Raw genomic sequence first — 16,337 nt, 5'->3', positions numbered from 1 at the left:
AATAAAAATAGAACAAACTTTCACATACATCTTCTCCATATTCTTTATTTTCAAACATATGTATGCAATCATTCACAATGGTCAGTAGTATTTCTTGATTATGATCAATGCATTTCCGAATCTTGTCCAAGTGAAGAAGAAACTGAGGAAGTAGTTTCTGTTGATTATCTGGAAGTGATCGAAATTGTCTTTCTGTTCGGTTCACTCGCTCATGCATACTGGTGCTAAAACATAAAAGGTGTTTTTTAAATTGGCAAAAGAATTCTCATGAGGGCCAATCTTATTTTAAGGTTGTCTTTCTGTACAATTGTTCCTTTATAATGTCGGGATACTGCCTTGTGATTTACAATCTTTTGGTTTCTTAAATGATATCAACTTAGGAAGTTTTATGTTTTTACCTTATTACAAATTCTCTAAGCAACCAAACAAAAGACAGTTTATAAGAAAGTAAACATTTGCACCACTTAGAAGGGAAAAAGAAAGCATAAAGAGGATTAATGTACAATTAGTTTATTTTTATGATTTTCATTTCCAAACTTAAAATTTTCAGCAAAATAGATGAATACTTTAAATTTCTCCATCAAACAGCAGAACACTGCTCTGAAATTACTTTAGAATATACAAAATGTGTTTTGAAATTAAGAACCAACCAAGATGAATTTTTTTAAAAACACAAAGGATCTTATGTACTACAAAAGTAGTAAACAGAGGAAAAATTGAAATTCTATAGCATTTTACATGATAGTATTCACAATATGCATTCCAGAAGTTTCCAAGTAACTCTAAAGGTCACTTTGGAGATAACCAATTTACAAAACCTGAAAACAGGGGCACCTGGGTGGCTCAATGGGTTAAAGCCTCTGCCTCCGGCTCAGGTCATGATCCCAGGACCCTGGGATCAGAGAACCCCGCATCCAGGCATCAGCATCGCACAGGGCTCTCTGCTCAGCAGGGAGCCTGCTTCCCTTCCTCTCTCTCTGCCTACTTGTGATCTCTGCCTGTCAAATAAATAAATTTTAAAAATCTTAAAAAAACAAAAAACAACCTGAAAACAAACAAAAAACCCCACCATTTTAAAAAGCTGATTATTATATTTGTAATGAATGCCATTTTACATCAATCAGATGGGCAAAATCTAAAAGCTTGACTATAGGAAATATTCCAAAAATATTGAGTAACTTGAATATATATACATACTGATTGATGAGAAGTGCAATAAATTAGTACAACCACTTTGGAACATAATTTAGCATTACCCCAGTAAAGCTTAGTATGCACATTCCCTAGCAATTACAGTCCTAGACACATACTCAAGAAACTCTTGCAAATGGGCACCATGAAACATGAACTATCTTCTTATTAGCACAGTTATATATAACAAACAAGAAATCTGCAAACAACCTAGTGGTTCATCACCAGTAAAATGAATGAAGTGCAGTACAATGGAATGCTATTAAATTAATCAACTACAACTATACACAATATGGAGAAAACTCATGAATGTAAATATTTGTTGGAAAAAGCAAGTTGAAGAAAAACACACAATGTACAATTCTATCTTATATAAAAATAATATTACAGGGACTGAACACACATAAAAAATAACTACAAAGAAAGCAAGGAAATGAAAATGAAAGAAAGTGATGTTCTTTCAGGGGAAAGGATTTTTTTGCATACCAGGTGTGGGGTGCATGGGTATTCACTGCATCATTCTTTGCATTTTATATATACAAACAAATAAGTAAGTGTTTGTGTTTCTTCTCAACGTTTTTTGGCATTTACTCCATACTATTTCATTTGGTTGTCCGAATCTTTCTATTCACCCAAGTAACTGTCTCACTTTTATGCCAAATTACTCTCTAATTTCTGGATAATAATTAAGAAGCTGTGAAGAAGGGGGTGCCTGGGTGGCTCAGAGGGTTAAGCCTCTGCCTTTAGCACAGGTTATGATCTCAGGGTCCTGGGATCGAGCCCCACATAGGGCTCTCTGCTCAGTGAGAACCTGCTTCCTCCTCTCTCTCTGCTTGCCTCTCTGCCTACTTGTGATCTCTGTCTGTCAAATAAATAAATAAAATCTTTAAAAAAAAAAAAAGAAGAAGAAGAAGCTGTGAAGAAGCTCTTGAGTGAAGCAATAACCTGACCAGGTTTTTAGAAGCTTGTGTGTGGTGGCTGTGGTGCTCGGGACAAGGAGGGAATGGCAGGGTAATGGGAAAAGATTACGTTGCCAGCGGCTCCGTCGATGTTTGCTTTTGGCCCCCCAAAGAGACAGTGTAATAGTGAGCTGTGGAGTCCAACTGGGTTGAAATCCAGGCTATGCCACCTATTGCTGTGCAGCCCTTGGGAAGTTACTTCCTTTCTCTGTGTCCCAACTGTCTCACATAAAAAACAAGGTAATACATAACAAAACTGATGATGATTAGAGAAGCTAACATTTACTGAGATTTAATAAAAGCCAGGCCCACCACTAAGTCACTGAAAATGGATTACTCTGGAAAATAGCCATAAAACCCCACAAGGTTACGTACTATTATATTCTTCTGCCAGTCCAATGGGATGTCATTGAAAATGTAACAAAGTAATGCACACAAATCACTTAGCCCAGGGCCTAAATAACATGGTAGGTACACCTCAGTTATGTAACTAATACATTCACAATGAAAATACAAAAAATGTAGAGAATTAAAAGTACTCCAGGAAAAAAAGCTACTAATAATCCCTCTTTAAAAGGAATCACTTCTAACTTTTTGGCATTATTTCTCCTTGCTATTGTTAAAACAAAGCCATTTAAGTGCCTCTCTAGTCAAAATGTGATACAGAGAACCGCACTTCACTTGGAGATAACTAGAAACCAAGCAGCTCAGTCAGGCCCCACCTAAGACCCCTGAAATGCAATCTGCCGTTTCACAAGCTCTCCAAATGGTTCACATGCACATCAACTTTTTAGAAGCACTTGTAATTCTTCATCTTTATCAAAGAATTTGCCCAGATCAGAAAAAACTTCTCTAATGACTACAGGGCAAAGGACTGTAATGACTGTTCATTATCCCATCTATGCAACCAAAATTTACTTAGTACTTTTCCCTAGGCATCTAGATACTTTCACTTGTCTATATGATGAACTTTTCTGTGTTCCAAATCTGTCTATATTCTAGAAATACAAAAACAGTACAAATTCCCAAAGGAAGAAATACCAACTTAGAAAGGACAAGTATTGAGGTGCTTGGGTGGCTCAGTCAGTTAAGCGTCTGACTCTTCGTTTCAGTTCAGGTCATGATTTCATGGGCTGTGGGATGGAGCCCCAGAGTGGGCTCTGAGCTCAGTGGGGAGTCTGCTTCTCTCCCTTTCCCTCTTACCCTGACCCTCCCCACCCCCCCACCTCCTCTACCTCACCCACCCCTGGCTCACTCTAAAATAAATGAATCTTTTTTTTTTTAAAGGAAAAAAGGTAAGTATTTTTAAGGTTCTTGATACAAACTGATTTTCAGAAGGATCATATCAATTTACATTCCTATAAAATAGAGTAGGACACTAAAGCAACTATTTAAGGTGACCATTATGTGTTAGGCAAACAGCAGAGTCGTGAAGGGTTACAACTCAGAGCCCACCTGGTTAAACAGTCTGCCAGTACTTCATTTCTAGTATTCTTGGGCACTAGATGCCCCATAATCTTCCTCTCAGCATATCTCAAAATTCAACATATCCAAACTGAACTTAGCACATGATCACCTCCTACCCCAATAAAACCCCTGCACTTCTTCCTGTATGGCTGACATTGATGAATGGTATACCATACATCCACTCAAGTCAGAAACAAATGAGTCATCCTAAAATGCCTCTTCTCACAGACCCCACAACCACAAGCTCCAGATCCTTTTGATTCTACTTCATAAACTCTCTGCAAATCACTACCTCTCTCAGGCCCTCATTAGGTTTCTCAAAGATTCCCAAAAGGCCTGCTCCCTAGGAATGCTGTCCCCAAAGTCTACCACACCTAACGAATTCATCTAAAATACAAATCTTGTGTTTGTCCCAACTGAATCTCCAGATTTCAGCCTATGCAAATAACAATCAATAAATACTCAGTTATATACCCCCTTGGTGCCATTTTTCATTCTCCATGGGGATTACTTAACTTCCATGATTGCAGCATAGCTGAGATAAGTTATGGAATGGTCCATAGAGCCCACACATATCTGCTGTCAATTACTGGTAACAGAAGTGAGGTAACTATACAGAACAGGGCGAGTTGCAGCACATCCCCTAATCCTTGATTTTTTTTTTTTTAAGATTTTATTTATTTATTCGACAGACAGATCACAAGTAGGCAGAGAGGCAGGCAGAGAGAGAGGAGGAAGCAAGCTCCCCGCTGAGCAGAGAGCCTGATGTGGGACTCGAACCTAGGACCCTGGGATCATGACCTGAGCCGAAGGCAGCGGCGTAACCCACTGAGCCACCCAGGCGCCCCTCCTAACCCTTGATTTTTAATGGTCCACACAACTGTCCATAACATACATCCACAGTGAGTCTTCTGAAATAAATGAGGTCTTCCTGAAGCTGACACAAGAGTCCACTCTTTACACTATTTTAAATGCGGCTAACTTCACTATTCTGGAAATGCTTACACTACCAATGTAATTTAAGGCAGGGGTGGGTACACTATGTCCCCCGGCTACTAGGTCCATTTTGTAAAGACTTTTACTGGAACGTAGCCATATCCATTTGTTCACATGCTGCCTATGGTTGCTTTCACACAGGGGCAGAGTTGAATACTTGTAACAGAGACCACCTAGTCCTCTGACCTTAAGATATTCATTGCTTGGCCCTTCAAAGAATTTACCAATGCTGCTTTAAAGGAATGTTTTACAACCTTCAGACTCTCCTTGGTTCTGAACTCAATCAGCAGCAAGAGGCCATATCCTCTGGTGATTAAGGGTAGAAAATAGAGTGGCCAGCCATATTTCAAGGGTATCTCTACCTTCAGCTCTCTCTAGAAGGCTGGTCTTTTTAAGATTTTATTTATTTATTTGTCAGAGACAGAGGGAGAGAGAGCGAGTGAGCACAGGCAGACAGAGAGGCAGGCAGAGGCAGAGGGAGAAGCAGGCTCCCTGCCGAGCAAGGAGCCCGATGTGGGACTTGATCCCAGGACCCTGGGATCATGACCTGAGCTGAAGGCTGCTCCTTAACCAACTGAGCCACCCAGGCGTCCCCAGAAGGCTGGTCTTGGCAGTGACCCCCAACTCTGTCTCCTTTCATCAGGGTGGGTCTGATACTGGGTCTGAGCCAAGGACCAAGGTCATAGACCCATTTCTTTGCACCTGTTGAACTACTCTAGCACTCTAAACAGGAAAGTGTATCCTTTCGGAAGGAAAATCTGACCCAATCCACTTCAAAATTTATTAGAATATTAAAATTGTCTTACTAGTATTGCTGCTTACTAATGCAGTGAACCATCTTGAATTTCAGGCCAGACTCTACCACAATTTGGTTGTATAAGCCTGGGCAAGCTGTTCACCTTTTTATATGCCTGTTCCTGCAAAAAAACTATATCTCAATTTTTAAAATCTTAACTAACTGCTATTTCTAAAAGTAGGCTGTTTCTGACAAGATGTTTAATTTTCAACTGTAGTATCTTCTAATGTGAGTATCTTCATTCATAACAAGACTGGTATCTTAGGGATGACAACTTTTTTTTTTTTTTTTTTTTTTGCTACTTGCTACAATGCTACAATCATTTTTGCCTTAATCAAAATATGTCATCTAAGCAAAACCCGTAGGCAACACAAAATTAGAAGCCATTGGAAAAATATTAAGACATCTCTTGCCCTGTGACCTTTAAGCTAAATCCCCTATATAACGACTAAAAGGCATTTAGCAGCGAAACTAAGCTCTCCAAAATTTAGAAGTACTTGCTAAAGGTTTAGAATAGATTGTCCATCAGAACTTACTGCAGGGCTTACATGTGCCCTGTCCAATATAGCTGACACCAGCCACATGTGGCTACTGAGCACTTGAAATGTGGCTAGTAAGACTGAGGAAATGAATTTTAAATTTTATTAAATTTTGATTAACTTAAGTTTAAATTTAGCCAGATGTGATTAGTGACTACGGTATTGAACAGCACAGGTCTAGATCAGAAAATGTTGCAATGGCAACCCAGTTTGTTTTCTGCTACAAAATGCTTTCCATATCCCTAGCCCTTCCACTGAGGTTTTTTTAAAGCATATTTTTAATACTATCTTCAGTCTACTGGAAGTGTTTTTTTAATAACATTTTTTAAAGATTTTTAAAATTTATTTGACAGAGAGAGAGAGATCACAAGTTGGCAGAGAAGCAGGCAAAAAGAGAGGGAGAAGACACGACTCCCTGATGAGCAGAGAGCCTGATATGCAGCTCTCGATTCCAGGACCACCCAGGGGCTCCTATTGGAAGTGTTCCATAAAGAATACACACAAATAAAAAGGATTGTTTTTAAAAAATGAAATTATCCTCAATCTCATATTAAACTGCTAAAGGGGGATTAGAGTATAAGAAATTATACAACCATTAGAACATGCACACAAGGGCGCCTGGGTGGCTCAGTGGGTTGAGCCGCTGCCTTCGGCTCAGGTCATGATCTCAGGGTCCTGGGATCAAGTCCCGCATCGGGCTCTCTGCTCGGCAGGGAGCCTGCTTCCTTCTCTCTCTCTCTCTGCCTGCCTCTCAGTGTACTTGTGATTTCTCTCTGTCAAATAAATAAATAAAATCTTTAAAAAAAAAAAGAACATGCACACAAGCACTCTTCTCTCCACTGCCACACTTGAGCCCTACTTCCTTCCAGGTCAAAGGTCCCTATTGGCCCACACAAGGGCCCACTTGATACCTAATCTTAACTATCAATTTTAGATTAGTCTTAATATATTAGAGCCAGCACAGAAACACATCTTAACTATCTGGGTCCACTATCTTTCCCAAGCATAGTCCAGTACCCTTTTCTAGATTTTTCCACAGTAAAATGTACCAGACTTTTCTGTATCTACCTCTCCCAGCTATCTAAATCTAGTGTTAGTTGTTTCTCCTCCCTGCACGATTCTTAAGACACAATACTTGCATCAAATTCAAGTCTGTGGTTGCCTGCCTGCCTGCCTTCCTGCCTCTGTCGATACCAAATAAAGTCCCCACACTAGTTAATTCCCTTTTGGGCTCCACAGGTAATGCAGTCTAGTTCCTATGCCTGGGTTTAGCCAGTAAATTATTTCAAGATCTTTGTACTTCAAAAAACTCATGTTACAAAAATGCAATGAGATTCTAAATCACTTTAGGCTTTAATTAAGCAAGTTTCCAAATTCAAATAGTAACAAACTACTGATTTGTCACAAATTCGCAAGCTATCTGGGAAGGGCAAATGTATTTCTTTGCTACTACTTGTCTTATTTGTTAAAAATAGAGCTTCAACAACATATGCCAAGCACTGGTGACACAAAAATAAATAAGGCTCAGTCCCTGCCCTTGAAGAGGTCATAGTCATTTAAAAAAAAAAAGGTAGTTTGCACTGACTATCACAACAGGAGCCCATCTAAGGGAACAGTTTTACTTGTGCGGGTCCTATCTCATTCCAACTGCATACTCAACACATAGTCATCGGTGGGCTCAACTCTAACAGGAATAAAAGTGCTCTATTTCCCTGAAAATCTAAGTCCCTTTCAGATCCTGAGATTATAATGTTGCGACTACGCTATTTTAACATCTATCTAGAAAGAAGAAAACTAAAGTTAGGGAGTTTAAAAGTCCTACCACAGTGCCCAGCCCATAGTGAGAATTCGATACATGCCTGCAGAATAAAAGATCATAAAAGCGGTTCTTTACTGTGCCTTCTCTCATTTCCCTCTTTAATAATTAGCAAATTTGAGAACATCCGGACCACCTTCGACCTTATTAGTTTCACCCACCAGTTAAAGACACTGAGCGCCATCATTCACCACTAATGTGCCTGCACGTTCAAAGCGCCAAGGGGGTTGGGGTGAAAATCTGATGCAGCTCTCACAAGAACTGGCAACAGTTTGGGAAAATTCGTCCTACGGCATCCCACGTGTAGGTGAACTTGGGTTCTCCGTGTGTTCGGTTTGGAGGACATCGACAACACATAAAGATCATGCCCAGCACCGGCCGATTTTACCACCGTCATCTTCTATCTGCAATTGTTAACAGCACTTTTCCGGTCACCCCCACCGGCCTCACAGCCAAACCTTGAACGAGGGATGGAAGGCAAGAGAGCTAATCTGATCCCGAGGTCGGAAGACACGAGGCTGGGCAGCAGACGGCGCGGCAGACACGCGGCGGGGCAGGGCCGGGAGGGGCTAAGGTGGTACGAGGTGACTCAGGGGCCCCGAGGTCAGATCTGGCGGCCCGGTCCCGGCGCCCCGGAGGCGTGGCGGCCGAGGGCGAGCGCGGCGGGCGCCCCCGTTCCGGCGGGTCCGCCGCGACCGGCGGGCACCTCGATGGGCTGCGCCGGGGTCCGCCACGGGCTTCTTACCCGTAGTAGCGGAAGGCATTAATGATCTTCCAGAAGTGCTCGCGCTCCAGCCGCTCCTCCTCCTCCTCCGTGCTGCGCGCGGCCGCCGCCGCCGCCGAAACCGCCGCGGCCGAGGCCAAACGCCCGGCGGAGAACTGCACTTCCACCTCCTCGCTCCCGCTGCGGCCGCCGCCGCCTCCCCCGCAGCCCTCGGGCAGCTGAGAAGCCGGCGGCGGAGGGCGCCGCCGTCTCTGCATCGCCGCCGCGGCCCTAGGCCTGGCTCGCTTGCGTCTCGCCGCGACTGAGAGCGTGGTGGCGGCTGCTCGGCCTTCCTCTAGACGGCGCCCGCCGCGGACATGCCCCCAGCTCGCGGTGCGCTCCGCCCCCGCCGCCCTCAGGCCTCCATCCGCGCCGGGCTCCGCCAGGTCTTCAGGAGCGCCCGGCACGAGCGCGCATGCGCCCGCGAGGGTACGCCGGAGGGCCGCCGCCGCCTGCGCTCATTTGCTGCGGGCCTTCGGCGACAGCGCGCTGCCGTAACGACGACGCGCCCAGTGGGCGGGGCGAAGGGGCAGGTGGGAGGAGTGAAGGAGGAGATCCCTGCTGGGGTGGGGCTGGCACCTGCGGGAAGCCGCGTGGGTTGGTTTAACAGCTTGAAAGTGCTGGATTCTGGAGCCAAGTCTAAAGGAAGGAAAGGTGGAAAAAAGAGTTCAGCTTTGATGAATTTATTAGGAAGTTTTATTTAAGAAAATCTAGTGGGAAGATTTAAGCTTTATTTTCTAAATCTATTTCCATTTTTAATTACATAGGGAAGAGAATCATCATCATCTTTTCAGTGTTTAGAGGCTTGCGAAAATCCTATTCCCGTCCTGACTGGTGACGGCGGCAGAGGAAAAAGATGTTAAAGCCAAACCCTACCCGGTATCCACGCTTTGGAAGACCACCAAAATGCACAGGAGCCACAGTGCCTCAACACTGGCGCCAGGCATCTCATGGTGGCCCTTAGCAGTGCAGGACTTAACGTCTTCCTCTTCATCTACATACACTTTCTATCTCATTTGTCTCTGACCTCGTAGTTAAAATAGGTGCCTCACACACATTTAATATTATTCTTAGGAAATAACTCATTTTATTCAATTTTATCTACACTCAGCATATCAGTTTTACAAAAAAGTACTTAAAAGAAAAGATTGCTTTATTCAGAACAGTTAAACATGCCCAGGAAGCAAAAATTCCATAAAAAAAAAAAAAACCCATAAAATCATACTGAAATGGAAGTGGTTTCATATTTTCATAATTTAAATTACTAATTTAAGGGCAAAGCTTTAAATAAACTCCTGTGGTTATGCTATGTTAATATTCCGTTTTTATACAAGATTTTTAGAAAAAATTTAAGTCTTTTTTTTTTTTTTGACAGATCAGAAGTAGGCAGAGAGGCAGGCAGAGAGAGAGAGGAGGAGGAGGCAGGCTCCCTGCTGAGCAGAGAGCCTGATGTGAGGCTTGATCCCAGGACCCTGGGATCATGACCTGAGCCGAAGGCAGAAGCTTTAACCACTGAGCCACCCAGGTGCCCCTTAAGTCTTTTTTTTAATATTAATGCAGAAATATGTGGTCCAGAATTCAAAAGGAAACTACAAAGGGTTACAAATGTGGAGTTTCTGTGCCCTTCACCCTAGCCATCTTTATCCCCTACACAGACACAGTGTATCAAATTCTTGGCCATTCTTGCGCATTTTCTATCCACTGTGGATAGAAATAATCCAGTGTGGATTTTTCTTAGAGACCCCTGTGTGTTTGTAAGTTATATATATAGTCTCATGCTATTAACTGTTACCTCTACTGTTTTCATATATACATGTACACATCAATATACAAATTATCTATGTAATAATTTTGATGCATTGGTATAGGTCTAAATGACCTAATAAAGACCAAAATGCCATGGATAATTATAATCAGCATAATACTTTTTATCATCCTGGGAAGTATAACAAACCTTTCTTTTTGAGAGAGAGAAAGAAAGATAGAGAGCTGGGGTGATGGGATAGAGACAGAGGGAAAGAGAGAATCCCAAGCAGCCTGCACAATTAGAGCAGAGCCTGACAAGGGACTAGATCTCACAACCCTGAGAGCAGGACCCAGGCGGAAATCAAGTCAGATGCTTAACTAACTGACCCAACCAGGTGCAACATTTTCAAATTAATTTCTTGATCCCACCTCATTACTAGGTAAGAATCTTAGGGTCTGTGTCATTAAAGTGCTCAACCTTAATCTCAGTTGTGATTTCACAGATGAGGAACCTAGGGAAACAGCAATTAAGTGATTCCAGGGACAGAGTACATTACTGGCACTATACCTTCCTAGCCAAGTCTCCTGCCTATATTTTGTCAGTATTTGGTTATGATACTGACTGAATTTTGCGCTGTTCAACATTTTCCAAATTGTTTTTTTCCCCCTATTGTATCACCTTATTTGTTCACAACTCTGTGAAGGAGGTGTTATTATTGTCTTCCTTTAACAAATGAAGACACCAACTCAGAGAAATTAATAGTCTTGCCAAGGGATACATTAACAGCAAAGCTGGGGCACCTGGGTAGCTCAGAGGGTTAAGCCTCTGCCTTTGGCTCAGGTCATGTTCTCAGGGTCCTGGGATTGAGCCCCACATCCGGCTCTCTGCTCAGCAGGGAGCCTGCTTCCCCTTCTCTCTCTGCCTGCCTCTCTGCCTACCTGTGATCTCTCTCTGTGTGTCAAATAAATAAAATCTTTAAAAAAATAAATAAACAACAGAGCTGACATTCATCTATTCATTCATTCCTTTCAACAAATGTGCTGATTGCCTCCTATGTTTCTTGCACTGAGTTAAAGGCAGCTAGAAGCTGAGCTTTTTAGTCTTGACTTGCCAGTTTGCTAACTATGACTGTTTGAAAAGTAATTTGAGACCTCAATTACATTATTTCTTTAAAAAAAAAAAGATTTTATTTATTTGAGAAAGAGCAAGCACACCACCAGGGGAAGGGGCAGATGGAGAGGGAGAATTCGACTCTTCACTGAACAGGGAGCCTGATGTGGAACTCAGTCTCAGGACCCCAAGATCATGACCTGAGCCAAAGTCATGAGCTTAACCAACTGAGCCACCCAGGTGCCCCTTGATTACATTATTTCTAAAATGAACATATAACCCTTATTACAGGGTCATCAAGAGGAATAAATGAGATAAAGAATGAGAAATGACTGGTATATCTGCTCAATAGATGTTCGTTGTTGTTTTTTTTTCTCTTCCTTTCAAAGGTCTTTAGGATAAATTTTTAGCCTTGTTTTAAAACACTTTTAGGACTTCCTTGACCTTATTTCTTTGCAGTGAGTTTTTCCTATAGAAATCTCCCCAAACCAAGGGGTCATTTGGGCTGAAACATTTTCATCAGAAAGAGATCAGTTAATCTCCAGGAATTAATAACCAAAAAGCCATCATTCTTCCTTCAGTTATTCTGAAAAACTATTAGTTAAACAGTTACAACTCACACACTAATATATACATACACTGCTGATGAGAATGTAAAATGGAACAGCCACTGTGGAAAAAGGTATAGCAGTTTCTTACACCCAGTAATTGCACTCTTGGACATTTATCCCAAGGAAATGAAAAGAAAAATGGGTTCACACAAAAACCTCATTTCCATGAATGTTCATGGTAGCTTTATTTGTGAAGGCCAAAAATTAGTAACAACTCAAATGTCCTTTGGCAGATGAATGCTTAAAGAAACTGGGGCGCACCCATACCATAGGATACTTACTTGGCAATAAGAAAAGGAAGATTTATTTATACACCCAATAAATCAAATGAATCTCAAAAGAACTACGGTTGGTGGGGGGGGAAATCTCAAAGGCTTACAGATACTATATGATTCCATTTACATATTTTATGTTGAAATGACAAAATTATGGAGTTGGGAGAACAGATTATTGGCTGCCAGAGTTTAGAGATGGTAAGGAGGAGGAAGGGTGGTGTCTGTGGCTGTGAAAAAGAAACTTTCTTTTTTTTTTTTTTTAAGTGTTTCATTTATTTGGCACAGAGCTAGAGAGCACTAGTAAGCAGAACAGCAGGCAGAGGGAGAGGGAGAAGCAGGCTCTCTGCTGAGCAGGGAGCCCAATGTAGGGCTCAATCCCAGGGCTCTGGGATCATGACCTGAGCCAAAGCGGACTATTAACTAACAGGGCCACCCAGGCGCCCCTGTGAAAGGAAATCTTGTGATAGAACTGTATCCTGACTATGGTGGAGGTCACACAAATGTACGCTTTGATGAATTGCATAGAAACTAATATACATGCCATATATCATAAATGAATACATACCAAACTGGTGAAATTGAATAAGGGCCATTGATTGTATCAATGTCAACTTGCTGATTGAGATATTATGCGATAGCTATGCAGGATATTGCTATTGCAGAGAAGGATATAGGGAATCTGTCTGAATTATTTCTTACAACAGTAAACCGATCTACAATAATGTCAAAACAAAAAGTCTTTAAAATGACACATAAACCTGTGACTTCTACTTTATTCTTATCGATACATTTTTACATTTCAGCCCAGAAGAAGTTTCTAAGTAAATTATGTTTCTTATTTTAAAAAATTTGAATTATGGGAATTTTCAAACTGAAAAATGTAGAGATAAAAACATAGGCAATTGGGGGCACCTGGGTGGCTCAGTGGGTTAAGCGTCTGCCTTCCACTCAGGTCATGAACTCAGGGTCCTAGGATCGAGTCCCGCATGGGGCTCTCTGCTTGGCAGTGAGCCTGCTTCCTCCTCTCTCTCTCTCTGCCTGCCTCTCTGCCTACTTGTGATCTCTGTCAAATAAATAAATAATGATTAAAAAATAGGCAATCTGGGGCGCCTGGGTGGCTCAGTGGGTTAAAGCTTCTGCTTTCAGCTCAGGTCATGATCCCAGGCTCCTGGGATCGAGCCCCACATCGGGCTCTCTGCTCAGCAGGGAGCCTGCTTCCTCCTCTCTCTGTCTGCCTCTCTGCCTACTTGTGATCTCTGTCTGTCAAACAAATAAATAAATCTTTTTAAAAATAAATAAATAAATAAATAGAAAATAGGCAATCTATTATATTATTGTAATCCTTCATCCAATTTCACCAATTCTCAACAGTTTAGTAATCTTGTTTTATCAAACCCCACCTTGTGGATTGTTGCTTTTTCCCCTCTCCTCTTCTTATCATGCCCCTTTTCTGCCTTTTTTTTTTTTTTTTAAGGAAGCTAGATCATTTAACCTGCAGAATATTCCATATTTTAGGGGCGCCTGGGTGGCTCTTTGGGTTAAAGCCTCTGCCTTCAGCTCAGGTCATGATCCCAGAGTCCTGGGATCAAGCCCTGCATCGGGCTCTCTGCTCAGCAAGAAGCCTGCTTCCCTCTCTCTCTCTGCCTGCCACTCTGCCTACTTGTGATCTCTCTTTCTGTCAAATAAATAAATAAAGTCTTAAAAAAAAAAAAAACACCAAAAAGCAAAATATTCCATATTTTGGATTTGGCTGATAGTTTTCTCATGGCACCATTTCTTGCTTCCTTTACTCAATACTATGTTTCAAAACTTTATCTACATTGTATAGAGCCATGAGGTACTCCTTGGGTGAACATATCACAATTTACTTTTTATTAGATGACGTCTTACTTTTTTTCATGTACACCCCAGCTCCCTTATCCATTTTTATTTTTCTTCAGAGCACTTAGCACTACCTGACATTGCACTCCTGTAACAGCTAATTTTAAGCATCAACTTGACTGGTTAAGAGATGTCCGGAGAGCTGGTAAAATATTATTGCTGGGTGTCTGGACAACAGATTAGCATATGAATCAGGGGACTGAGTACAGAAGATCATTCTCACCAATGCAGGTGGGCTTCCTCCAATCTTCTGGGGGCCTGAGCAGAACAACAACAACAAAAACAAACAAACAAACAAAAACCAGCAAACAACAACAACAAAAACAGAAGAAGGGTGAATTTTCTTGAGTTGAAACAATCAGCCTCTTCCACCCTTGGACATCAGAGCTCTTGGTTCTCAGCCTGTCAGACTCAGACCTTGACGTACACCGTCAGTCCTCTATTCTCAGGCCTTCAGACTTAATTTGCTTCATTTCCATTTTCTTCTCAACTATGACTCTGCTAAAGGACTTTTATCACTAAGAGTCTGTTGGAAGCTACTCAACCTGAGTCAGATTTCTTAGCTACATCCAACAGAATCCATTTGAGCTGTTTGAAGCAGAAAATGATTTATTAAAATGCTGGCACACAAAATTTTTAGGAAAACCCTGGCAACCCAGCTTGAATACCGTACAAAAATAATATAGCACTATACCTGTTGTTCCAAGGGAAAGGGTTTCAATGGACACTAATCCCACTTCTGCCCACCATTCATCACTTATAACGTTAAGGACCAAATACAAATAACAAAGCCTGTGCTACAATCACCCTGAAAAAAACCAAATGCTTCTGCCATAAGATCAAATTTCCCCATATGCAGCCATACCATGTTCATGTCCGCCTTCCAAGTTAGAATCTTAGTTACAAAGGAGTGTGGGGATTGTTTTTCAGCTTTCTAACCTCTAAGGTAAAGGAAGGAATGCAGGAAAGTGGAAGGAGGTGGTGTTCAGAGAGCTGATCTATGTAACTGCCAGAATGACTATTTGTGTGTCACTAATCAGCACTGTAAATGCTGGCTGACTGGGTCCAAGTGACATGCAGCAGTGCAGTGTGGAGTCAAAACACCGGATCTGGCTTAGGAGGTGTGGGCTATGATGTTGACCTGACTTGAGTAGGTATATGACCTTAGGGACAGCAACCAAACTCCCTGGACTTTGCCCAGATCTATAAAATGCAAAGACTGGGCAATTGTTCTTTTTTTTTTTAATTTTTTTTAAATATTTTATTTATTTATTTGACAGAGAGAGAGATCACAACTAGACAGAGAGTCAGGCAGAGAGAGAAGGCGAAGCAGCCTCCCTGCTGAGCAGAGAACCTGATGCGATGTGGGGCTCAATCCCAGGACACTGAGATCATGACCTGATCTGAAGGCAGGAGCTTAATCCACTGAGCCACCCAGGCACCCCTGGACAATTGTTCTTATACCATCCTTCTATGATTCAAAAATAACTTAACAGGCAATATCTTTTGATTTCAAGCAGTCTTCTTCTTCTTCAGAAAAAGGGCCGTCAGTCAACAAGTTTTATATCTGCAGTTTTTTTTTTTAAGATTTTGTTTATTTATTTGTCAGAGGAAGAGAGAGCACAAGCAGAGGGAGCAGTAGGCAGAGGGAGAAGCAGGCTTCCCACTGAGCAAGGAGCCCCACGTGGGACTCGATCCCAGGACCTTGGGATCATGACCTGAGCCAAAGGGAGACACTTTACCAACTGAGGCATCCAGGCTTCCCTATTAAACTATTTTTTAAAATACCTTGGTATCCAGGATAAATCCCTGAACACCATTTCCAAAGCTGATCTTCCACTGATCTACAGAGTGGATAGACATGATGAATTAAAAGAAGGAAACTCCATGCTCTACTATCTGAACAAACAGTTTGAACTTGCTTTCCAACTTTTGATAAAATGCTTAATGAAAGCTCTTAGTTGTCCTCGTGTGCCAATGAAGTAACTCCCTCATAATTCTCAAGTCCGTTTCATAATGATTCAATGTTTGAAAATACAGGCTCAAAAATCTGAAGACCTATTCATCTACTAAGCCTAAGTATAGAGGATTATACTTACACAATGAGAAGATATTCCATTGGAAGTTTATATTTATATATTATATTGGTTTGCCTTTTAATCGGCTGCTTCACCAAGTTTCTTTGA

At 41.7% G+C, this 16,337-nt stretch overlaps 1 protein-coding gene across 1 annotated transcript in view; it reads right to left on the bottom strand.

Annotated features, from left to right (window-relative positions):
* Positions 1–8,897, bottom strand: part of CARNMT1 (carnosine N-methyltransferase 1) — a 40,526-nt gene extending 31,629 nt beyond the window's left edge. Inside the window, exons 1-2 of the mRNA XM_059411847.1 lie at positions 8,510–8,897; positions 29–224 (exon numbers count right to left, since the gene is read on the bottom strand). Coding sequence (XP_059267830.1) covers positions 29–224; positions 8,510–8,745 — 432 coding nt within the window. The 5' untranslated portion in view covers positions 8,746–8,897. The remainder of the gene's footprint in view (positions 1–28; positions 225–8,509) is intronic.
* Between the last annotated feature and the right edge of the window lie 7,440 nt (positions 8,898–16,337).

This window comes from Mustela nigripes, chromosome 9, assembly GCF_022355385.1.
Source record: "Mustela nigripes isolate SB6536 chromosome 9, MUSNIG.SB6536, whole genome shotgun sequence".
NCBI lineage: Eukaryota > Metazoa > Chordata > Mammalia > Carnivora > Mustelidae > Mustela > Mustela nigripes.
This window is presented reverse-complemented; position numbering and strand designations above follow the sequence as displayed.